The sequence below is a fragment of the Pelophylax lessonae genome (assembly GCF_965119305.1).
Source record: "Pelophylax lessonae genome assembly, chromosome: 1".
Taxonomy (NCBI): Eukaryota; Metazoa; Chordata; class Amphibia; order Anura; family Ranidae; genus Pelophylax; species Pelophylax lessonae.
In genome coordinates, this window is record NC_138768.1 from 196,676,239 (window position 1) to 196,702,634 (window position 26,396).

At 42.7% G+C, this 26,396-nt stretch overlaps 2 protein-coding genes across 3 annotated transcripts in view; both read left to right on the forward strand.

Moving 5' to 3' along the window:
- SNX2 (sorting nexin 2) overlaps positions 1-12,074 on the forward strand; it is a 107,941-nt gene extending 95,867 nt beyond the window's left edge. For both annotated transcript variants that reach the window (XM_082275243.1, XM_082275244.1), the window contains 3 exons: positions 4,665-4,745; positions 5,823-5,894; positions 11,582-12,074. In XM_082275243.1, the coding sequence (XP_082131369.1) occupies positions 4,665-4,745; positions 5,823-5,894; positions 11,582-11,632 (204 nt within the window). In that variant the 3' untranslated portion in view covers positions 11,633-12,074. The remainder of the gene's footprint in view (positions 1-4,664; positions 4,746-5,822; positions 5,895-11,581) is intronic.
- Positions 12,075-25,893: 13,819 nt separating this feature from the next.
- The window catches only part of SNX24 (sorting nexin 24), a gene marked incomplete at its 5' end in the record, with an annotated part of 240,290 nt that continues 239,787 nt past the window's right edge, over positions 25,894-26,396 (forward strand). The window contains one exon of the mRNA XM_082253324.1: positions 25,894-26,091. Within this exon, the coding sequence (XP_082109450.1) occupies positions 25,894-26,091 (198 nt within the window). The remainder of the gene's footprint in view (positions 26,092-26,396) is intronic.

Here is a 26,396-nt window from a genome sequence, read left to right on the forward strand (position 1 = left end):
GCTAACTTTTTACTGTTTAGTTTTTTAAGTTCAGTGCAATGTATTTTTTCCCACAAAATTGCATTTGAAAGACCACTGCCTAAATACTGAGTGACAAAAAATGTTGCAATGACTGCCATTTTATTGTCCAGAGTCTTTGCTAAAAAAAAAAAAAAAAATATATATATATATATATATATATATATATATATATATATATATATATATATATTATAATGTTTGGGGGTTCTAAGTAATTTTCTAGCAAAAAATACTGATTTGAATTTTTAATCAACGTGTCAGAAATAGGCCTGATCCTTAAGTGGGTAATTGAACAACCTGAAGTTAGAAGTTGATTGGTTACCACGCTCAGCTGCTCCGGATTCGGAGTGCTCTGGCTTTAGTAAATCTTCCCCCATGTGTTTTATCTAATTGATCTATTTGGTTTCTTCGGTGATGAAGGCTGTAAAGTTTGCATGTACAACAAATGGCTTGGTGGTGGTAAACCTCAAACATGAAACCATGAACAAAGCATATCCTTCTATACTGTGTACTTGTCTCCATCTTAAAGCGGAAGTAAACCCATCTATTTAAAGGGGTTGTAAACTCGGAAGGTTTTTTTTTATCTTAATGCATTCAGTGTGTGTGCAGAAGCCCCCCCCCCCCCTCAGCCCCCCAATGCTTACCTGAGCCTTTTCTTGATCCGGCGATATCCACGACTGTCTCATCTGTCCGGGACTCCCCTCCTCCTTGGCTAAGACACAGAAGTGGTGCCATTGGCTCTCGCTGCTTTCAAACGGTCATTTAGCCAATGAGGAGAGAGGGGGCGGGGCCAAAACGCAGCTCTGTGTCTGAATAGATAAACTGAGCTGTGACTCTGCTAGGGTGCCCCATAGCAAGCTGCTAGCTGTGGGGGCACTAGAAGGGAGGAAGGGGCCAGAAGAACCAGAGAAGGGCCCGAGAAGAGGAGGATCCAGGCTGCTCTGTGCAAAACTAAACTACATAGAGCAGGGTAGTGACATGTTTGTTATTTTTATTGAAAAAAAAAATCAGTTTCAAAAAAACAATTTCTTTCTGCTGTCTAGTTTCTGTTATCTGCATGAGTCACTTCTGACAGCTTTTCCTGGCTCCAGGAGGTAATTGGTGATAGGGAGGAGAGGTCCAGCACGCAGCCTGTGATTGACAGTCACAGCTGTGCATGGGGGGGGGGGGGTTCCCCCATCCCTGTACCCTCACTTCAATCAGAGCTCACAGCTTTGCTTTTCAGAGCTGAGGGATGCTGTATAAAAGGTGAATTTTGGAAGGCTGTACGGGACATATGGCTGCAGAAAAACAGATATCAATTATGTGGGAGGATTTGTTTAATCCGTGTATCACTAGCTAGTCACTTCATTGAGTATATGTAAGGGTTTACAAACACTTTAATGAATAAATCAATACCACAGCATAATAATGGTTCGCCAATTGCCTGGAGATGACTGCATGGGGCCATCAACCATTTTAGAAGATGATTCACCATTCAAGACACAATGATCGTGCTGCAGACGTTAACGCGTTTCAGCCTTGTTGGCCTTGCTCACAACCAATCACAACATTTGTTGTATACAAGGCTGAAACACATTAACATCTGCTGTACGATCATTGTGTCTTTAATGGTGAACTAATAAATCTGAAGATTTTTAAGAACATGTATAGAGTTGCAGATCGTCTTCTTCTAGAACTGTGTTTGCAACCGTGCGACTTCTCATCCTGCACCCAACAGCTCTAAAGGATTTCTTCACCTTATTGGATTATAGCACCTTATCTTTATGGACCATCAGCAATTACCTGTTCTAATGGTCACCACTCCAAGTTCTAGTCCTATATATCTCTCCAGAAAAATAATAAAATACACCCACCTCCAAAAACGTTTTACTGGTACTAATGCCTAAAAGGGGGTTTATGCAACAGCCTCTGATAGCGGGGATGTTAATTGTGTGCTTGGTTCCACCATTCCTCCTCAATCCATGTGGTGGCAGATGTATGAAATCAGAAACAATGAGAAATTTGTTTATGGGGTACCTTAAGTCCCCCACCCCCTCTGTCTATTTTTTTTTTCTTTTTTTGTTAGGAAACATTTAATCGTATAAATTTACTTGTTTTCTTGTAATATTTGTGGGCTAGTCTTGCAGAATTTTGTTACTGTCCTTGTTTCCTATGTAAATGTTTACTTTTATGTTGGTAATGTGGAAATGTCGTGTTGCTGGATCTTTACTTGTGTACTCTTTAAAAGAGCAATGTAGTGTAGTTGAGATAATTTATAATCTAACTGGTTTATTTTAGATCGTTTGTAATAACTAAATGGTTTCTTTCTACAGCCAACTGCTCATATTTTTTTTTTTATCATGGGGTACATACCAATTTGTAAACCGTTACAGGGCTCTAAATGGGAACTTTGGCTTGGCTGTAGCCACTGCTGTATTTTGGCCTAGGCCGACAAGGCCCAGGCCTAGGGCGGCACTTTGCAGGGGGGCAGCAAAAAAGCCGCCATCTCCCACCTGAGACTCTATTGGCTGCTGGTTGCTAGAGCCGCCTCTCTCACCCCCTCTCTCTCTCTCACTCACCCCCCCCCCTCTCTCTCTCTCTCTCTCTCTCTCTCTCTCTCACCCCCTCTCTCTCTCTCACTCACCCCCCCCCCTCTCTCTCTCTCTCTCTCTCTCTCTCTCTCACCCCCATCTCTCTCACCCCCATCTCTCTCTCCCCCATCTCTCTCTCCCCCCTCTCTCTCTCACCCCTCCCCTCTCTCACTCACCCCTCCCCTCTCTCACTCACCCCTCCCCTCTCTCACTCACCCCCTCCCCTCTCTCACTCACCCCCTCCTCTCTCTCTCTCTCTCTCTCTCTCTCTCTCTCTCTCTCATCCCTTCTCCCTTCCTCACCCCCCCCCTCTCTCTCCCGCCCTCACACACCCCTCTCTCTCCCTCTCTCACCCACCCCTCTCTCTCTCTCCCACTCCCCTTCGTGAGATCTCAGGGGTTTATGCTGGGACTCGTAGTCCTTCAATTTTGGAAGGAGTCACATCCATTAAAAAGGAAGTAGTAGGGCAAATTTACATAGGAGGGGGGCACCCAATTTTAGTCGTGCCTAGGGCAGCACAAAACCAAAATACGCCACTGGCTGTAGCAGAAGGGAGAGTCTTTGCCTATGATTTTATTTACATACATAAAGTGTTCCTAAACCAACAGCAGTAAAATCAGTGTATAAGCAGTAAAGCATGCTGGTTATACTCACTGTGGAACCGAAGGGGTTAATCATCTGCATTGTGTATAAAGGCTGTGTGATCCTTTCTCTCTGATCCTCCTTTAACTGACTCCAACCCATCTCATGACCAAACAGAGCCTTTGGAGTCAGGCTGCTCACGCTCAGTTTGGTGTGCATTGCTTTTTTTTTTTTGGGAGGGTCAGGGGGGAATGAAAACTCCTCCTACAAACTTAAGCAGACACTGATGCAATGCTGGGAACCCTTCCGCACCGGGAGGGGTCAGTGATTATTGCTAGTGGCTATAGCAGCCTCTAGCAATAATGGCAATAGAATCCGCCAGGCTGGTTGTGTCCCAGTTAATTTATCAATCAACTTGGTACATTCAGCCTTCATTAATGGTTTGATTTGAACTGTGTATGGCCGGCCTTAGTCAAATAACAACCAGTTTTATGTTTGCATTATGTTGTATGGTGTTTTTTTTCACTGTTTTCTGTGTGTTCTGTAAATGTTGGTAGTTTTTTTGTATCCCTGTTGAATGTGTTCTCTGAAATCAAACTAAATGTTTCCTATACACTTGAATATAGCTTGCGTGTTCATACAATTCTAAATTAGGAATGCGCAACAATGACATTCGGCAAAAAAAAAAAGCCACTCTAGCATATACTACTTTAAAAATGGAGAATCTTTTACAGTGTGGTGCTGCTGGTTTCCTCTTGAACATAATTGCTACCGTATTAAACACACGTCTTCTGTTTACGCATCTGGCGATATAATGGCTTCCTTCTGGAAATGATGGGGCCTGCCATGTTGATTTTTTAGCTGAAATGACTTGTCATTGACCTGAAACAAGAATGCTTATCAGGATTTTTGCCTTCACTGGCTGCATACTTGTTGCAGGTCAGTGATTCAGATATTATTGAAGTCACATCAGTAAGATAGCCAGCCATCTAGGATTTTAAAAAGGATGCCAGCAGAAGCAGCCAATATATCACATTTACTATAGGTTTCCATTAAAGCAGTAAAGGTTTTGGCACAACCAAAAAAATAAATGCACCACCATTGCTTTTCAATGTAATCAGAAATTTATAGCAGATGCACCTAAAATATTTTACCTCAACGTTGAAGGCCAGAATATATCGCATACCATTCCATGTCCAGTTACAGAAAGGAGCAGATGATATCATTATAGGTATTCTATCATAAACCAGCAATGTGCAGTATTCCAGTGATCACAGGCAGTGTGATTCCAGAACTTGTCTACTGTCCTGATGTCAATTCATATTGTCATGAAGTCCATCTTGTGTCATAGACTCAAATTATCGCCAGTTATTGTCCTGTGTAATCGTTGGTAAGAGCACTAGTAAGAAGAAAAAGAGAAGGGGCGCTGTGCTATAAATTTCACCCGGGCAGCAGATGCTAATTTTGTTTTAATTTTCTTTTTTTAAGTGGGAAGCAAAAGTTCAACAAGGCGAACGTGATTTTGAGCAGATCTCTAAAACAATTCGCAAGGAACTCGGACGATTTGAGGTAGGTTAATATTTTATAAATAAACCAATATAGCTAATTAATGTTGTTGCTGTTAGTGCCGGTTCACACTGCAGTGGCACGACTTCGGGGGCGACCTGTGAAATCGTGTGCACCACGACTTTGACGCGACTTGCACGGACTTCATAAAATGAATGTCTATGCAAGTCGCCTTCAGGTCGCCCCAAAGTAGTACAGGACCCTTTTTCTAAGTCGGAGCGACTTGTGTCGCTCCTATTAGAACGGTTCCTGTACCAGTCAATGGACCGCGACAGTGTGTGACTTATCAGGCTGACCTAGTCGCCTGACAAGTCGTACTAGTGTGAATGGACACTAACTGTAAAGCTGTGTTTCAAACAAACACTTGTACAAACATTTGTACAAGAATTCTGTACAATTCTGTACACAACTTGGCGAATATCATTCAAAAGTACTTTCCTTTGCTTTAACATTTGATTATGGAATGAATGTGGTTTCCCAAACAAAAACCACACACACTGTTATTAAGGGTCCATTCACACTAGCGCGACTTGTCAGGCGACTTGGTCGCCTGACAAGTCGCGGTAGGTCGCTCGCCATTGATTAGCACAGGACCCGTTCTAATAGGAGCGACACAAGTCGCTCCGACTTAGAAAAAGGGTCCTGTACTACTTTGGGGCGACCTCGGTGCGACTTGCATTGACTTCAATTATAACTTCACAGGTCGCCCCACAAAATCCTGTCGCGGCAGTGTGAATGGGCTGTAACACCAGCTTTGCTCTCTGAAGAGCATTCCATGTTTGGATCATTCTTCAGAGAGCATTTGACAGGCAGTGGAGAGTTGTTTAAATTGCCTTCTCACCACCTGCTTTCACCGCTTGAATAGTGCGCTGCAACGGTTTGCCAGCAAATGCCAATTTGACCCCCCTAACAATTAGAAAATGGAACAAACCTTCTTAAAATGAGAGCTTTTGAACAAAATTCTTCTAAGAGATGGAAGGTAGAAGGGATGATTCTTTTATACATGACCTGTAAATATCTGTATACTTGTCTGTTTTCTTTTACATTTAATAAATCATGTTTTTCTTTTCTTTCATGCAGAAAGATCGAGTGAAAGACTTCAAAACAGTTATTATCAAGTATTTAGAATCTTTAGTACAAACACAGCAACAGGTAGATCTGAAACCCGCATTCTCTGGTGTTATCTCTCTGTGTACTGTATGTTTATCCATAAACAATGAAGAAAGCCGCTTGTGTGATGTCCATTACAGTGATAGCAGGGAAGTGATGTCACTGGGTTCTAAAAACTTAAATGGTTGAACACCAAGTGACATGGATGGTCCTGTTTTATTTTAACCACTTAAGCCCCGGAAGATTTTACCCCCTTCCTGACCAGGGCCTATTTTGCGATTCGGCACTGCGTGAATTTAACGGACAATTGCGCGGTCGTGCGACGCTGTACCTAAACGAATTTGGCGTCCTTTTTTTTTCCCCACAAACAGAGCTTTCTTTTGGTGATATTTGATCACCTGTGCGATTTTTTTTTTTTTTTTGATCATGTGCTATAAACAAAAAAAGAGCGTCAATTTTGCAAAAATAACAATATTTTCCACATTTTTTTTATATAAAATTCCCCCAAAAAAATGTAAAAATCAAAATTTTTTAACCTTTTAGGCCAATTTTTTTTTTGCCATATGTTTGGTAAACAAAATCGCAAAAAACGTATTTTGATTGGTTTGCGCAAAAGTTATTTCGTTTACTAACAAAGGGAAAGATTTTTGTTGTTTTTTTTTTTTTTTGAACGCGTAATGGCGATCTGTAATTTTTTTTTTTTTTTTTTTGCGGGACTGCGACATTGGGGTGGACAGATTGGACCCTTGACTGACATTTTTGACACTTTTGGGGTTACTGCAGTAATCAGTGCTATATATATGCACTGTTACTGTAAAAATGACACTGGCAGTGAAGGAGTTAACTGTATTGGAGAGGGAGGGGTTAAGTGTGTCCTAAGGGCGTGCTTCTAACTGTGATTGGCTGTGGCTTGATGTGTAAGAACAGTGATCAACGGTCCTACATAGAACCGTTTGATCATCATTCTTACACAGGGAGAACTGACAGGCAGCTTTGTTTACACTAGCCGCCTGCCTTTCTCCAGCTTTCACGGACGATAGCGAGTGCCCGGCGGACATCGGGTCCGCCGTGGACACGCGAGGGGGGGTCCGTGACCGCGCGGGAGCGCTCCTCCGGCGGCATTTGCGCTCGCTCCCAAAACCCTTACAGGCTAGCGACGTAGCCCTACGTCGCTCTTCCTGTGAGGGGCTGACTGCCGACGTAAATAGCCGTGCGGCAGTCGGCAAGTGGTTAAGAGTGTATTTCCACAAATCCATAAAGTAGAAATTAAAGTGATAATAAAGGTGTTTTTTAGGGGGGGTAAAATACTGGCTCTTTGCAGCGTGGTCTCTTACCACTTCAGGCAGTGCCATTCTGGCGTTGCCACCTTCTGCCTCCTCTGCGTGTCACTTAGGCATCTGGGTGCTAAGCAAGTACCCATGTATGTGCACTCCTGAGCTAGGCTGTGTAAGTCCATAGACACACACAGTGCCGGTAATCCACTCTCCCACTCCCTCCTGACAGCAGTGCCTATGGCTTCACTGCCCTCAGTGTCTCCTGTAAAACCAGGAAACGAGGGGGGCAGTGCTGCAGCTGGAAGGGCAGTGAAAGGGTGACATGGAGCGGGCAGCATACTCGCGCCACCTACTGCAAAAATAGTGCTCAGTAAATCGCATTTTTTTGTTTGTTTTTTTTAATCCACTTCCATGTGGTTATGTGATCTGGAAGCTCCTGCTCCCCTGTTTCATTGTAGCGGATGCTTAGAGATCATGTGATCCCACTGAAGCTAATTTTAACCACTTAAAGACCAAGCCTATTTCTGACATTTGTTGCTTACAAGTTAAAAAAAATCCGTATTTTTTTCTAGAAAATTACTTGGAACCCCCAAAAATTATATATATATTTTTAGCAGACAATCTGGAGAATAAAATGGCAGTCATTGCACTATTGTCTCCCGGTATTTGAGCAGAGGTCTTTCAAACACAATTTCTTTCTTTAAAGAGGACACACTTCACTGAATTTTTAAAACAAAAAAGAAACTAAAGTTCTACCAATTTTTTTTATATTGTGAAAGATGATGTTACGCTGAGTAAATAGATGCCTAACATGTCACGCTTTATAAATGCATGCACTCGTGGAATGGCGACAAAGTACGGTACTTAAAAATCTCCATAGGCGACACTTAGAAAATTTTTAACGGTTACCATAGAGTGAGTTAAGAGGTAACTTTTAGTTACTTTAGAGGTCTTTTGCTAGAATAATTTATTTTTCTTCAACAATCGCGGTGCTTACCCCACATGTGTGATTTAAACACTGTTTACATTTGCGGGCAGGACTTACGTATGCGTTTTCTTTGGCACACAGGGACTGTTTACATTTTTTTTTTCCTTATTTATCTTTTTAATTTTTATTTATTTTTAGACTGTCCCTTTTTAAAAAAAATAAAAAAAAAAATATATATATATATATCACTTTTATTGCTGTCACAAGGAATGAAAACATCCCTTGTGACAGTAATAGACAGTGACAGGTACTCTTCATGGAAGGATCTGGTGTCTAAAAGATCCCAATCCCCTCCTCTGCACTTCAAAGTATTCAAATGTCAAAATCTGCGTTTTTGAATACTTTGGATTTTTCAAATCGGTGCCGAGTAAACCGGACGTAACGTTGGGACTTGACTTCCGAGTTACTAGATTGGAGACTTGAAAGAAGCCAGGGGAATCTGGCCAGCCAGGGGAAGCGGTGGCGGGAGGGGGGTGAGGGGACAGCCCCTCTCCCGCTGCTTGTGATAATGACCAAGCGACTGCTTAGCGGCATCAGTTGTTTGCACTTGAAAGCCAACTGTTTGCTCTAAAAAAACGGTTAAAACCAGGGTGATGTATGCAGCTTGAGGCATCACGCCCCGGTACAACCACTTCCTCAAAATGACGTACAAGTATGTGATATTTTGCATGAAGTGGTTAAAAATAAGGGATTTACTGAACACTATTTTACAAACAGTGGGAAGCATGGGTATGAGAGTGCAGAAGCAACATTTTTTTTTTTTTTTTGCATTTAAAGGTTATATCAGAAATTTAAAATACAATACAAAACAAGACAATTTGTGATTTACAAATTGGTTATTGGTGTAGAAAGGCCGAACGTGCAAAAGGATGTACAGATGTTAGTACAGTTGCAAGTATTAACAAAACAGAGCATGCAGGACCAATGAAAGACATCTTCTCTAGATACATAGACATGGTTGTTGTATTAAACGATAACTATACCAAATGAGAGGACAATACTGCTACACGGTAAAATTAGAAGAGGATACTATTTTAGAACCCATTAGGGCAAATATTTCAGGGTGTTGTAACCAGCGGTCCCACACTTTTTATGATATTAGGAGGAGCAACCCCTATGGACATAAATTGACTTCTTAAAGGGGAGGGTTGTGTTAGCTTCCGACAACCCAAGCCTGAAAAGTAGGAGGAAGCACTAGCATGTGCGCTTGCATCCAGTCACATGCCATCAGATTCCTGGCTGCAAAGTCTTGTGTAAAAAACACTTTCATAAATTTGTCAGGGTCCGAGAAAAAAACCCTTACAGACATTGTTTAGGGTGCAGAGACCATGGGGATCCCATTTAATCGTGCAGGAATTTAATTACCTGTGTTTAGAATCCATGAACTGTAGGACAGGCCCATAAAAAATTATAAAACGTACCTGGGGCATTCAAACATGGACACGGTGGGGTATAGGAGGGTCGGATCCTAGACAATCGAATCAAGGTGAAATAGGTAATTTGTAATATTGGCCTCATGCACACTGGTTTATTGTAAATGCTATTTCTCCTGAGAGGAAAAATCTGTTTTAAAAATGCACCTAGTTTGTCTAATGCATAAAAAGCGCAAAGTCCCAAAAACCTCAGTTTAGGTTAAGCAGGGTGCTTGAACCCCTACAGGTGTATGCGTCTGTCTGATTGGGGGAAATACATTTACACTTATCTAGAAACTCACCCCACTCTTCTGATCTAGACCATCCACATTCACTTCCCTGGGCTAGTAAGCCAGTTTTGTAGCTGAGAGGTCAAAAGCACCGAAGTCAACTTTTTGTGGTCACTGCCACATATGACATCCAACAAGGGGACTAAAAGAATTAAACACTTGATGCCGTATTACTAACAACTCCCAAAGAAGCTGAACATGGTACTTCTGATAATGGTGGCCACTATACAACCCGGATCGAATAATTTAGGCATTTCAGCCCTCGATTGGGGAACCTTGAAACTGCACAAACAATAAAAAACAAAGGGTGCAAACACCTAGTGCATTCATAACATAACATGTATTAAAAAGTAAGATATAAAATATACTCCCAAAACCATTGCGAATAACAGTGTTGTACAAAGCAGGAACAAAAAGCAAGCCCATCTATGGAATTCCAGGGTCAAGTGGATAACACCAGCTGATGTGTTTTGGGGGACAAGCCCCCTTTTTTCAGAACAGAACTGGTATGCTTGACCCCTCCACCTACTTATATTGAAGTGACTGGATCTTAGGCCCACAGTGACCAGGAAGGGAAAGGGGAGGAGGAAGAGGTCTACAACCAGTGTCGACCACAAGTTTGCATCCTAAAAACTACATCCATACTTACAGTAACAAATGTGTTTGTGGCACGCATGATTAATACAAAATTATTACAGAATCCTAAACGCTTTATATAAATGGCACTAAATGTAGCTCCTCTCTCCATCCCATCATGCAGTGGGAAAGCAGTTCATTACTTTCCTCTTGCAGTGTCTTTTATTCAGTTTTTTTTTTTCTTTTTTAAAAAGAGGTTAAAATTCCTCAATTCATACTGAATTTTTTTTTAAGGGACTCTTTAAACCTTCAGCATTCTAATCTGCCAGAACTGACACTCCTGGATGAGTTGAAGGGTGGCCTTTCCACCCTCTGTACTTCGCTATTGGCCCATCACCATGATGGACAGCCTCACTAGTTGAAAGGAATTGCGGGAGGGCTGGGCCAGCCTTTACTGCTACCAAGAATGTTTGGATTTTGCAGATTTGAAGGCCACAAATTTTGGGCCTCCAAGCACCTCTGAAGAGAGGGGTGAAGATACTGAACCTGGAGCCTGCACTGCATGCATTACCTTTATTTCTTGTCTTGGCTCAGCTGAGGGTCAGGCTTGTAGTGTATATTCTAGGACAGCCTTTCTCAACCTTTTCAACACCAAGGAACCCTTGAGATAACCTTCTGGGCTCAGGGAACCCCTGCTAAAAAATATTCCATCTACAGCTTATGATACATTAGTATTCTATTCAGTGGGGAAAATGCTCCTTACACTTGTGGTTATTAAAATTAGATCCTTAATACAGCAACCTCTGGACCTATTTGAGAAACCCTTTTTCCAGGATCTCCCATCTGCATAACTCTGTCAATCCTTGTTCTTTTTTTCCTCTCTAATTAATTGATATTGCTTTATTTAGGAGTGGAAAGGAATATAGGAAAGTTGCCTTAAAATATACATTTTATTCAAGTATCTCATCCAAGAGTTCAGCAGCCAGTTTTTAAGGACAGTAGACCTGAAACTAGATAACTTTGTAACTTTCCTCAGACTAATGAATAACATAACAGATTAGAAGTTACAGGTTATTCTTGAAGTTAAGTAGCAGATGTTTATTAAAGAGTTTGCTATACTTTTATATAAGTTTGATATGTGATTAAGTTTAAAAAAAATGTAACTTTTGTCTTTCTTTTTTTTCCATAGCTCATAAAGTATTGGGAAGCCTTTCTACCTGAAGCCAAAGCTATAGCTTAGATGAAGAATATTCCACGCTCAGTTTATCAATTCATATTCATCGCATTCCACAATAAAATTATGTTTAAAACAAAGAAAATATCAAGATAAACCACTCTATATTTTATTAACATGTGGCTTCTTTTTATATACTATTGCGTTTTAATAAGAGTGCTGCATGTCCTGACCCATTCCAATGGACTGTAGCATGATATTCTGCAATATTTTGCTGAATTGAACACTAATGTGTCTTACTATTTTGCATTTAACAAGTGCAGATGAAGGCAAGAAAGTTTTACTTTGAAGTATTTTCTTTGAAAAATCAATTCTGTCAAATTAAATTTACCTTATCTTTATGAAGCAAATTATTGTTGCATTTATAAATGTTCACTTACACATTCCTGTACAGATATTATGATTTTGTGATTATAATATTAAAGGTATATTCCTTGTGAAATGCTCATTTTTGTGTTTGTAGCACATCTGTTTTTATTTTATCGTGTTATGTATATGTAATAAAGTAGTTGTAAAGGCAAAATGTAAGAAACCTGTTCTACTTACCTGCTCTGTGCAATGGTATTGCACAAAGTGGCCCCGAACCTCCGCTTTTGCGGTCCCACCCCCACAGGCACACACGGGCTCGCTCCCAAGCCAGGCTGTGTGCATCCATAGATGCACACACCATGGTTCGACCCACCCCCACTCTGTTCACAAATTTGAGTGATAGCTGGAGATGCCTCTCTGTCCTATAAATACAGGGAAAGAGCTGCTGGAGATAGGCACAACCCTGAATCGAGCGAGGGACTCTGGTAAGTAATTGGGGGGGGGGGGGTGATGCGATACAATTACTGGGACATTTAATACCTTACTGCAAGGAATGCATTAGGGTAACAAAAAGTCATGCCTTTACAACCACTTTAAGTATGTGTAGCAATCAACTTAATGTATCTCAAACCATATAAGGTAGTGATTGCCACCATCCCATAATAAGCAAGAATTATAGAATAATTTCTCCTCTAGGTGGGATTTTATGGGCAATAAAAACGGAAGGTAATATAAAATCCATCAAAATTTTATTTAAACAAATTCACAAAAAACAAATCTTAAAAAGTGATGGAGCAAAAAGCTCCTAACATTAACAATAGTTACAACACAGGGGCGTAACTACAGGGGTTGCAGGGGTTGCAATTGCTACCGGGCCCCATGCTCCAGGGGGCCCAGTAGCAAACCAGTGGGTGAACTTCCAGGATCTCAAAGGTCACACTTGCAACCGGGCCCTGGCATTGCACCATTGTGGAGAGGCCCCAAGATTGCAGGAAGGGTGCCCACTGCAGAACTCGTGAAAGGATCCTGCTGCGGGACCATAATAAAAGGCCATGCAATGAGAGTAAAGAGCCCCAGGATTAGTGGGAAAAGCCCCGGGCTTGAAGGGAAGGGCCCGGCCAGGGGTTTGGGGGGCCCTTCGTGGTTTCTTGCATCGGGGCCCTGAAGGTTCTAGTTACGCCTCTGTTACAACACATGACATAGTGCAATAAACCCCAAGTGGAGGGAAGATCCAACGCGTTTCAAAATGTGATCTGAACTTGTAGTTCTATTCATCATCAGGGACTATTCCCAACTCTATAATGGAGAAATGACAATGGTTACATGAATTGTGTATCTACATATAAACGTGAGGTTACAATACAAACGTGCGGATGTTGTACCACCACTGACCACAGGGGGAGAAAATTCAAATAACATTCTTCCTCCAATAAAGCAGTATAGAAATGCTTAGCCAGAAAGCAAGTGTCTCCAGAAAACCTCTAGGTCGTCATCAGCCGGAATAATCCCATATTTTCCTGTAGGACCACGGGATACAAGAAATAGAGTCCCAAAAGGAAGGGCAATACCCACTGTGGGGAATGTTGTCTTATTGCATTGGAAAATCCAATACAGAGACTTTTTATGGTACTGAGTGGGGTTGATTTTCTAAAAAAGTATAGGCTGTTCACTTGGCAACATAAATTTCCACTTTGCAAGAAAATTTACCCTTGCAGTTTTACTGAATGAGGATCAGTGTTAATTTTGTTGAAAATATTTTCGACATCATTTTTGTCAACAAATGAAAACAACTAAAATGAGGGAGGGGCTTTTTTTTTTTAGGGGAGAGAAGAGGCTCCAGGCTGCCAATAGTTCAAGATTTTATTCATATAAAATGTATAAAAATCAATGGTAATTCACTCCCAAGCTTTAGTGTGAAACAGGCTTAGAATTAGCTTCATGTGAAGCCATCAGTAGTGGTAATAGTCCCGACTGGAACCCCTGGGATCATGGAGAGGCAGTAGATGCTGGTGATCAGATCCAGAGAAGCTGTCAGTCACCGCAAGAACCCCCAGGAGAACTGATGGAGCTGTCAAAAGCCTGGGTGCTAGTAGCCAATCAAAAACGGTTTCAGAGGCAAAACCACACCTCCATCAGCTGATAGAGGCGTGGTTCCATGGGGCAATGGAGCAGTATTAGGTATAAACGCTTGCATTACAGCCAAATTCAAGTCTATACTGAATCACTGTGCAGGAGAAGGTTTTAGGCTCCATTACAGTCCTAAATGTTCCCTTTTATTTATTTTATTTTTTTTTTTTAAATATAAAATATTAAACGTCATACTTTTGCAAAAGCAAAAAAAAAAAATTGGAAGAAAAAGATTATACTTCTATAGGACCACTGATATGGACAACTTTCTGATAGAAACATAGAATGCGTCGGCAGATAAGAACCATTTGGCCCATCTAGTCTGCCCAATATATCTGAATCCTATGAATAGTCCCTGGCCCTATCTTATATAAAGGATAGCCTTATGCCTATGATGGCTCCATTGCCATACGCTAGAGGCACTGTGCAAGAGCACATTCTCCCAAAACCTTGGGTATTCAGCTATCCCAGGGGGGCTTGGGTGGTTATTTTATTTTTTTTTTTTTTGTAAAAGTATAGTTGTTCCTATATAGAAATAGAAACCTCTTATGCTTAAGCTAAAGTAAACTAAGTGGACCTATTGACCTTAGTTTAATGGCCGTGCTTTCTATATTGCAAAAGCGGTTTACTGATTATCACATGGTTGTAATTGCGCTTTCATAATATATTTTTTAAACCTCACAGCAGAAAAAAATGGTTTGGTTTATTTTTGCATTAAATTATTGAAAGAGGACATGGATGATTGATATGACTTGTCTGTGCAGTAGAAGGTAAACTTGGGTGCAGATGACTATTTTTGGCTAATTAAAATTAAACAGCAGTAACTGGATATGGCAAATATGCTGGCTGACTAAACAAGTATAAGAAATGCGAGTCCTTTTTCTCCCTGAGCCACTGAAATATGCAGACAGAAAAACATTCAGTGTAATGAAAATTCTATAAATATGTATAGACCATCCAATGAATGTAATATTACCAGTGGAAAGCAACTGTTCTTTACTAAGAGACCTATTTCTAATGCTGCTATTTAACTTTCAGTTTAAATGCTGGAGCAGTTTTTAAGCACAACGCCAGCGCTGCTGTCAGGAAAAAGCAGTGTTAAAAATGCTCTTTTTGCCACGGTTTTAAATAGTTTTCATGCGCGCGCTACGTTTTTGAGCGTCAGCGCCTTTAGTTAAGTCGTGTTTTGCGTTTTTACAGCCCAAGGACGCACAGGCAGTTTTTTTTTTTCTTTGTTTTTTTTTTCTTTGTTTTTTTTTTGTTTTTTTTTTTTTTTTACTGCCCCTTAACTTATGCCTCCAAACTCCTCTGAAAGTCTTTGTGCACATATGGACATATAGGCTTACATAGAGGAGAGTGCAGGGGCATTAAAAAAAAAAAAAAAATGCCAGATGCCCCTTTAGATGCATGAGCCTTAAAAAAGTGTAAAAAAAGGCTCCTATATACATTCTACTGTAATTCTATAATTTAATTGAAAATTACGTTGCAGCTCTTTGATAAACTCTGTATTGGACATGGGTATGGTCATTTATTTTGTGCATTGGACTACATTGTTTGAACTCAAATTAATCACTGAGCCCCGATTCACACTTGTGCGTGTGCGGGGTTCGCATGTAATATCGGAGCGCACTGCTCCGACATTACATGCGATCGGCTGTGCGGTGCGAGTTTAGCCATACAGTTTGTATGGCTAAATTCGCACCGCAGCCGCACCAAACACGCACAGGACCCTTTTTTCTAGCCGCATCAGGATCGGATCGCACAGCGGTTCACACTTGTGCGATCCGATCCTGTGCGAGCTGCACGATCGCACTGCGATATGCGATCAAACTGGGGGTGTCGTTAAGATTACATTGACACCCCCAGCGTATCGCATATGGCAGTGTGAACTGCCGGGGTTGCGTGTGCGATGCGGGAACAGGCTGCGAATTCGCAGCCTTCCCGCATCGCATATATGTGAACCGAGCCTCAAGGACTGAGCCCATTTTTTGACACGTTGTTTACAAGTTAAAAATCAGTATTGTTTTCTAGAAAATTATATATATATATATATATATATATATATATATATATATATATATATATATATATATATATATATATATATATATATATATATATATATTATTTAGCAAAGACTGGAGAATACTATGGCGGTCATTGCAATATTTTTTGTCACACGGTATTTGCACAGCGGTCTTTCAAACGGCATATTTTTGGAAAAATTAAATTTCACGGCATTTAAGAAAAAAGAAACTAAACCGTAAAATTAGCCCATTTTTTTGTATATTGTATTGTGAAAGATGATGTCACGCCGAGTAAATAGATACCCAACATGTTACAGTTTAAAATTGCACACACCCGCTAAATGACGACAAACTACGGTCAATAAAAATCTCCATAGGCGACGCTTTAAAAATGTTTTAGCGGTTACCAGTTTAGAGTTAGAGAGTAGCTTTTTTAAATTTTTGCTCTCGCTCTGGCGATCGCGGCGATACCTCACATGTGTGGTTTGAACAGCGATTTAATTTGCGGGCGCGACTTCCGTATGTTTTCTTTCGTGCGCGAGCTCACGGGGGCGGTTAACATTGTTTTTTTTTTTTTTCCCCCTATTTATTTAATTTCTTTTTACATTTTAGCACAGGTTTAAGAAAAAAAAAAAATCTGATCACTTTTATTGCTGCCTTTAGCAGCTGAGTAACCGGACGTGACATCATGGATGCCACCTCCGGGTTATGTAATTGGAGACCCGATCGAAGCCGCATTCGCGCGGGCTGGTTGCTCGGGTCTCCCGGTGGGAAGGGAGACCCAGGCAGAGCCACAGAAGGCGGTGGGAGGGGCGTTCCCCTCCCGCTCGCTGGGGTCATAATCGAGCGGCTTCCGAGCTGCATCGGTCATTACCGCCTGAAAGCTGGCCGCCGGCTCTAAAAAATGGTACTGGGATGATGCCTCTAGCTACAGGCATCACCCCGGTACAGCCATTTATTGCACCCTGCATAGGGCTACGTCAATTTGCGGTAAGTGGTTAAGGAGCAGGAATACATTTTTGTACTGCTTTCTGTTCTGACAGCCCACAATTTGGGATTTTGACTGTGATAATCGTCATGACAAATAGAGGGTGGGTCTCCTTAATGAGGGTTCAGGCATCAATAAAAAATGACAGGGGTTCTAATCCCTCTCAAACTAATTTTGCCTTCTGTTACACTTTACTTATACTTAAAGTGCTTGTAAAGCAAAACTGTAAAGCAAACCAAAAAAATGAATACTTACCTGCTTTGTGTAATGGTTTTGTATAGAGCAGCCCAGATCCTCCTCTCAAGTTCCCTGCTGAGTGCCCCCATAGTAGGCCACTTGCTATAGGGGGGGGGGGCACTCATGGCAGCTTGCTTCAGAGCCATGCTCTGAGTGTCTATTGACACACAGTGCGGCCCCACCCCCTCCTCACTGGCTGCGATTGACAACTGCAGAAGCCAATGGCTCCCACTGCTGCTTCTGAGCCAGTGAGGAAAGCCAGAGGAGTCATGCTGCTCTTGTGCACATTGCTGGGTCTAGATTGGGGTCAGGTAAGTATAGGGGGGGGGGGCTGCAGAAAGAACATATTTACCATTTACCCTAACGCAGAGAATGCATTAAGGCAAAAAAAAAAAAACTGCCTTTAGAACCACTTTAAGTGGAATTAACCACTTGCCGACCGCCGCAAGTACATATACTGCGGCGGTCAGCCCCTAACAGGCAAAGTGACGTATATATACGCCACTAGCCTGTGAGGCTCTGGGGAGCGAGCGCGCGGTCACGGACCCCCCCCCCCCCCCGCGTGTGACCGGCGGACCTGACGTCCGCCGGTCACTCAGCGATCGTCGGGGGAGAGGGAGAAAGGCAGGCGGCTAGTGTAAACAAGCCGCCTGTCATTCTCCCCTGTGTAAAAACAATGATCATACGGTTCTACTATGTAGGACCGTTGATCATTGTTCCTACAGCTCAAGCCACAGTCAATCACAGTTAGAATCACGCCCCTAGGGGGACACACAGCCCCTCCCTCTCAAATAAAGTTAACCCCTTCACTGCCAGTGTAATTTTACAGTAACAGTGCATATGTATAGCACTGATTACTGTAGAAATGTCACTGGAAACCCCAAAAGTGTCAAAAATGTCAGTCAAGGGTCCGATCTGTCCGCCGCAATACCGCAAAAAAATCGCAGATCGCCGCCATTACGCGTTAAAAAAACAATCGCAAAATACCCCTGGTCAGGAAGGGGGTAAAATCCATTTTATCTTAACAATCCTTAGATGTGGTGGCTGCATGGGCTTTCCTTTGTAGGCATTTTACATCTGTTTTTACCTGGTGATCTGGCCGGTAACACACCTTTTTGCTCATAGTGGCACAGTGGCGTTCTGGATGTTATTAGCCAGACAGGAAATAGATTTTATTTATTTTATATAATGTCCTATTCAAAGTGATATTAAAACCTCAGTTTTTTAATCCTTTTTACCAGCTGATTTAATCACTTACTGAGTATACAACTTTATCACGATCATGCAACACTGTATGCAAATTAACTTTTTATCTTTTTTTTTTTTTTCTCACAAATAGCGCTTTCTTTTGGTGGTATTAGATCACCACTGGGTTTTTTTTGCAATCTAAACGATAAGACTGAAAATTTAAATGATATTTTTTTACTTTCTGTTATAAAATATTACTAATAAAAAAAAAAAAAAAAAAACGAAAACCTATTAAGTGTATATCAACTGGTTTGTGCAAAAGTTATAGCGTCTACAAACCATGGTATATGTACTGTAGTTTACGCAGCTATAGATGCTTTACTCTAATAGTTCTGATCAGCGACTTCTAGCGTGACAGGCAATCTGGTGCTAATTGACAATGATGTCGCTAGTGATACTAATACAGTGATCAGTAATAATACTGTGCTAATGACAATGGCTGGGAAGGTGTTAACTGTGTGCCTAACAATTTGTAATGTGTGCACTATGCGCTGCATTTACTTTAGTATTTGGCTGTTTTTTCTCCCTGCAAGAAACAGCCAGATTGCTGTTCACACTACAGAGAGTTCTGTGTTTTTGTAAACACACAGCCAATCAGCTGCCTTCAGCCAAAATCATTGGCTGATATCAGCTGCTAAACTGGTCCTATGGCACATTTTGGCAGTGGCATGGGCGTGTGTGCCCTAAACCTGGAAGCAAAATACAAGCACGTTGCCGGGCTTGCCTGTACCACCTTCCTGCAGTAAATCTACCGTGGGCGGGGGGCAAGTAGTTATTGAGATGGCTGAACCACACTAGCATTGTCAGATAGGGTTGACAAATGCTACTATGTTGTAACAGTGCAATGCAGGAAGCAGAAACAGGTAGGAGCCACGCTTCCGTTGATAAGCGAATAGGCCCGGACTTGGGAAGCATAATAAGGCAAACTTGGCTTTTTTTTTTGGGTATAGGCTGATAAAACAATGTAAATAAGCGGCCATATACACCGGAGCAAAAGCCAGTTAGTCTAGGACTTTTCCACCATATATGAATGACATCACCCCAATGGCCACAACCCTGGAAGCAGCGGTCACTGTAGGATGGATTGGCATGGGTGATGCGGGCAGGGACCCAATACCAATGTAGGAACACTTTATAAGCTGCCTCCAAGGTGGCTGTGTTAAATGAGCATTTGGTTACAGAAGACCAGGCCCCACTTCAGTCCGCCAAGTCGATTTCGCTCACAAAGGTCTCTTTCCCACTGAGCTATATAGATTGTTTTTGGGTTTTTAAACACTACTCAAAATTGTGTAATATTTCACAAACTGCATCCAGAAGAAAAATATAGAAACGTAATGTAAACACTCCCTGCATACTCATTACTGCATTCTGTGTTTGTTGTGCACTTGCTTGGTAACACTGCCTTGGGGTGAATACCTGGATCTAATGCTGTGGGAGTACAGGTTTTTAAAACCACCAATTCATAAGGCATGAGGAAACATGGAAGCCACATCACCGTGAAGAAATGCTGGGTTGTATCAGTGCCAATGCCACAATCTAATTTTACAGGAACTGACTTTACACTGATTGCGGACCAGGTTACTCCTTCCTGCGTTATCATTCATGAACTTCCCTTCTGTCTTCTTCTAGTTGCCAATAGTTTTTCAGGCACCTAATATTACTGTCAAACAGAAGTGTGGCTTGACATGTGGGCAGTTATACAAACGGCTCCCATCTCAGCTTTTCCTCCCTCTTTCAATAATGAATAAAAATACTGCAAGCTTTCTAACTGCCAGTAACAGCCACATAGGATACAGCTCTATTGGCATGTTATATGGAATTGCAGAATACACTGACTAACCGGCAAGTATTTAGAATAATGCTTCATCATTCATAAGAAGGTATTATTACTTTCTTTAGAATAGGATACTTAACCTGTTCCACCTCCCACACTGCTGCTGATCTTTGCTATGTTAGGGAGCTGTGCTGGTTGAACATTTATCTTCATCTGACACTTTTGGGACTGTCATATCCCTGGTTGTCCTCTGTTGTCCCATCTGCCAGCTTCCACAGGCTACAATCACAAGGGCTGGCAGATAGAACCACAGTATGCAGTAGGTATAGACCGATATGGTTTTTTCAGGGCCGATGACGATATTTTGGTCACAAAGTATCTGTTTGGGCCGATATTTTGTACATTTACCCTATAGAGGTTGCACAGGCAGTTCAACTCAAGAATTGCACATCAATACGTGCCATTGCTAGAAGGTTTGCTGTGTCCCCCAGCACAGTATCAAGAGCATGGAGGAGATTCCAGGGGACAGGCAGTTACTCTAGGAGAGCTGGACAGGGCCATAGAAGGTCCCTAACCCATCAGCATGACCGGATCTGCTCTTTTGTGCAAGGAAGAACAGGATAAGCACTGCCAGAGCCCTACAAAATGACCTCTAACAGGCCACTGGTGTGAATGTCTTTGAACAAAAAATCAGAAACAGACTTAATGAGGGTGGCCTGAGGGCCCAACGTCCTCTAGTGGACCCTGTGCTCACTGCCCAGCACCATGGAGCTTGATTGGCATTTACCATTGAACACCAGACATGGCAGGTCTGCCACTGGCGCTTTTCACAGATGAGAGCAGGTTCACCCTGAGCACATGTGACAGACGTGAAAGGGCCTGGAGAAGTTGTGGAGAAAAATATGCTGCCTGTAACATTGTTCAGCATGACCAGTTTGGTGGTGGGTCAGTGATAGTGTGGGGAGGCATATCCATGGAGGGACACACAGACCTCTACAGGCTAGACAATGGCACCTGACTGCCATTAGGTATCAGGATGAAATCTTTGGACCCATTGTCAGACCCTTCACTAGTGCAGTGGGTCCTGGGTTCCTCCTGGTGCACAACAATGTCTGGCCTAATGTGGCGAGAGTATGCTGCCAGTTCCTGGAGGATAAAGGAATTGATACCATTGAATGGCCCCCATGCTTGCCTGACCAAAATCCAATAGAACACCTCTGGGACATTATGTTTCGGTCTTTCATTCTTTTCACTGAATGCAAACTGTTCTGTGACTGGAGGAAGAAGGAGATTGTAATGTTCGTTTCCATCTCCTCCAATGAGAGTCCCTTGCATTCAACGATAAGGATGTGATTTTTTACTGAATGGAGGAGGTGCTAAGTAAATTATGAAATATATAAATAATGCAGCGCCAGAGGTAAATATATAGTGAAAAAATGACAATCACAAAACCACAATAGCAAATAAATAATTATGACCGATAAATGATTAATTCTGCACTACAAGTATGAATAAATACCAATTAAATATTCATCACAAGAAAAAATCATGCATAAAAAATAATAATAGTGAATGATTCAACAATAAAAAAAATATTATAAAAGTGAATAAAGTGATTCATTTCCAGTTGATAAAACCAATATATATTAAATAAATCAATAATAGTAAATCCAGTGATTCCTCAGTGTAAAAAGTGATAAACAATTATATTCATTTCATAAAAACTCTGCAAATTTTGCTTAAATGTGAAATCCATAAACTGATAAAAAATCCTTCTGTGCTGTGCCAATAGATTAAAGTGCTGGTGCGCTATCCACACACAGGTGATAGTGGGTCCCACTCTGTGCTCACCTTAATGTAAGACTCATATATTCCAACAAGTCAAACACGCTTTTACACCTAAAATGGTGTCCGGTGTGGTAAGGTAGCAGTCTTCTCCCTCCTCCTCTTTACTAATGCCCCATACACACGTGCAGATTATCTGCAGACTTTTGTCTGCAGACTTACCAAAACCATATAATATGAGGTCAAACCTAAACACTTTCAATTTGTATGCAATCCGGCAGGCCCTTGCACTACATAGAAATGGTAAGTCTGCAGACAAAAGTCTGCAGATAATCTGCACGTGTGTACGGGGCATTAGAGATATGCAGGCATAGATTTCAATAATATATAGGAGACACAAAAGAGTACCCTCTAGTGCTCTCTGTAAAAATGGCTTTACTCAAAAATATGCAGACAATTGAACACTAAAGGCCCGTACACACGTACCGATCGTCGGCATACAAACGTCGGTGGACGAAGGATCTGCCGATTGTACGCGTGTTAGTATGGTGCCTCCGACAGATGTCTGCGCACAATCCGCGGACAAAAGTCTTTCTTGCAAACATGAAAATTTTTGTATGCCGACACCAGAACGGACGATTGTTCGCCTGTCAGTACACAATTCGGCCGACAGACCGCAGATTTGCAAGACTGGGCATGCTCAGAAAATAGAAAACACAGGGAAAGTTAACCATTACATGACATCACTTCTGCAGTCGGCGGACAAAATTCTTGTGCTGTCCTTGTGCTGTCTTTGCACTTTTCAGCAGACACCGACATCCCGGGGAGAAAAGAGGAACATTTGTAAGCCGACCATTGGTACGTGTGTACGGGGCTTAACAAAGAAGGCACTTGAGCAGTGCAGGCTATCATTAGCTCCTATATCGATCTGTCCCTCTCCTGCGAGATTGACCTGACGGCGGCTTCCATGATCAGGCTCCGCCCCCTGTACGTGTTACGTCAATCAAACAACTTTGTCAGCAAGGGATTGGCGTAACGCATACGGGGGCAGAGCATGGTCATAGAAGCCGCTGTCGGGTCGATCTCGCAGGAGAGGGACAGAGCGCTGTAGCTGAAAAGCTGATCATTACATTTGTGTTCTCCCCACTTTAATACTGCAATGTTCTACTCCCTGGTGTACCTGAATCCACTATTAATCGACTTCAATATGTTCACAATTCTGCAGCCAGAATCCTGACTAGGTCTGGAACAGGTGACCATATTACCCCTATACTGGTGTCCTTGCACTGGCTTCCCGTCAAGTTTCACATAGACTTTAAAGCAGAGCTCCACTCAAAAGGGGAAGCACCGCTTGTTCGCACCCTCCCCCCCCCCTCCACTGCCACATCTGGCACTTTTTTTGGGGGGGGGTACCTGGTTTTGACAGGTACCCGCTCCCACTTCCAGGTTACAATGCCACATGGAGATCTACGACATATCCAGCCCATCCTCCTCCTCCCTGCTGCCTTCTGGGACATGTGCTCTTCCCAGAAGATGACTGAACCATTCACAAAGCACAGCGCAAATCACGCATGTGCAGTAGGAAACCAGCTGTGAAGCCTGAAAACTTCACTGCCGGTTTCCCTTACTTGCAATATTGGCACTTGCAACCAAAGCCAATGTATGAATTGGCTTGGGGTGCCGACATTGCGAGATCCTTGGGCAGCTAAGTGTCCTTATATTAAAAGTCAGCAGCTACAGCATTTGTAGCTGCTTTTTATTTTTTTTTCAGACAGAGCTCCACTTTAAGAACCTCTAGCACACCTATAGTTCTTTTCATGGCTTATCTGCCTGAACTTTTATCAACTTACTCCCCCCCTTGTAACCTCCGTTCTTCAAATTCTGATCTTCTGTGTGTCTCCTCTACTCACCTACACTCAATGGGAGACAGAGCCTTCTTCTGCTATGCCCCTGAACTCTGGAATTCACTTCCAAAGAACATCAGAGAGTCATTTTCTCTAAACTCATTCAAATCAAATCTAAAAACTTTTTTCTTTAGACAAGCTTTCCTGTAATTATATATTTTCTTTTATGTTATCCTGTTTATTTCTTGTGTTTTCCTTGTAAAGTGCTTTGAGAAGCTACCTTTAAATGTGCTATATAAAATAAAGTTTATTATTATTATTGGGACACACAATTTCACTAGGCCCTCTGTGGGCACAGGCCTTAGGGTACAATCACACTGAACGCAGGCTTGAAATCCTGGGAGTTTAGGTGAATTTGAAAGACATCTATGTATCCTGCCCAGATGTCTATTCAAATTGCCCCCAAAGTCACCAAAAGTAGTGCAGAAACTACTTTTGGAAATTAGGCTGTAAAAACACACACAGTTTGATTACCAAACCCTTCCTCCTCCACAGGCTGCTCATCTCCTGACAGCAGGAAATGTTGGTAGGGGTCAGTAATCAAACTGTGTGTGTGTGTGTGTGTGTATGTGTACAGTCTGATGCAATGTAAGAGCGATCCTGTCTCCTGTGCTGTATGGATGAGTGTTGTTCAGACAATAGGGGAGAGCACAACGCAGCGCACCTCCTCCTGGCTTTGCAGTGGTCTCCCACTGGTTGGGAGGATTGGAGCTTACAGTAAAATTGTGCTCAAGGAGGGCAGAGGGGGAATAATAGTGGGAAAATAATTTATGCCTGGGATGTTTCTGCAAGAGGGGGGGGGGGGGCTTGGCAGCTCTCTATGCTAGAAAGTATAATGGGGATGTGGGGGGGCAGGGGATATGTGCTAGTAGGAAAGTTTGAGCCAGAATGGGGAATTGGGGGGAATGTTTTATGCTGGGGGATTTGAGGAAGGATTGGGGGGAGGTTTGTGCTGGGGGGGGGGGGTGCTGGGAGGGGAGATGGGGGGGAATTGGTGCTCAGAGGAGCGATTTGTTCTGGGAGTGGGTATTGGGGGGGGGGGGGGGGATTGCTAGGAGGAAAGGTTGGGGAAATGTGTGCTGGGATAGGGGGGCTGATAGGGGTGAGATTTCTGATAAGAGGGGGAATTGGGGTGGGATTTGAGCTGGGATTGGGGGAGCAAAGATTTGTGCTTGGAGAGGGAATTTTTGTTTGGGGAGAATATTGGCTTGCTGACACAGTTTATGCTTAGAGGGTGAATGTGCTGATTAGTGTTTTTTTTTTAGGGGGGGGGGGGGGGGGTTATACTGAGATAATATCACTTTTATATTTATGCCAGGGTGGGGCTTGTCAGGCAGGCTGTACCAGGCCCCAGCATTTCTAGCAGCAGCCATGACCACAGAGGTGATCAAATATCACCAAAAGAAATCTCTATTTGTGGGAAAAAAGGACATCAATTTTATTTGGGTACAGCATCGCATGACCACGCAATTGTCAGTTAAAGTAACGCAGTGCTGAATAGCAAAAAATAGTCTGGTCATTAAGGGGGCAAATCCTTCTGGTCCAGAAGTGGTTAAATGAAACTATCAGTGTGGGCAGGGGGCCTAGCTGGAGGATGCAGTGCAGCTCCCCCCATACACATGTTCAGGCTGCCATTGGCATTCATATGGTATGATAATAGAACAGAGCAAGGCCCAGCCTTCCCTGAGATGCCTGCACCCCCTCCCCTTGTACACAATCCGAGCCAGCTCCCCAAGGTCGCCCCAGCAATGTGCAGTACACAGCAGGCACTCCACCCCCGCTCTGTGTACAAACATTTCCGGTGTTCCGTGAGAATTCTCACGGAACACCGGGCTCCAGCTCCCGGCTGGGGGCTCCTCGGAGGTCACATGACGCGTCACATGACAACGACTCCCGTATGGCTCATCCTCAGTGTTCCCCCAGCTGGCGGAGTCCGTGCAGTGACGTCACGCAGAGACATTCCAGAGCCCGCCCATGTGGCTGTGTGCGCTGTGAGCGGAGAGGGGATGGAGGTTTACATTCCATCGTTTCGCTATGAGGACAGTGACCTGGAGAAGGGATACACGGTAGGGGAGAGTCGGCACGGAGCGTTCTGTGTGTATGGAGTGTCATCTATAGATATGTATATAGAGGAGCCGGGGGGAGGATGTGAGAGGAGCCCGGGCTCAGTCCTTCCAGCTCTGTATCCATGGAGCCCACTGACACATAATGACTGCACCCCTCACATGTCACCCCACAAGTTCCATATCCATGGAGCCCCCTGACACATAATGACTGCACCCCTCACATGTCACCCCACAAGTTCCATATCCATGGAGCCCCCTGACACATAATGACTGCACCCCTCACATGTCACCCCACAAGTTCCATA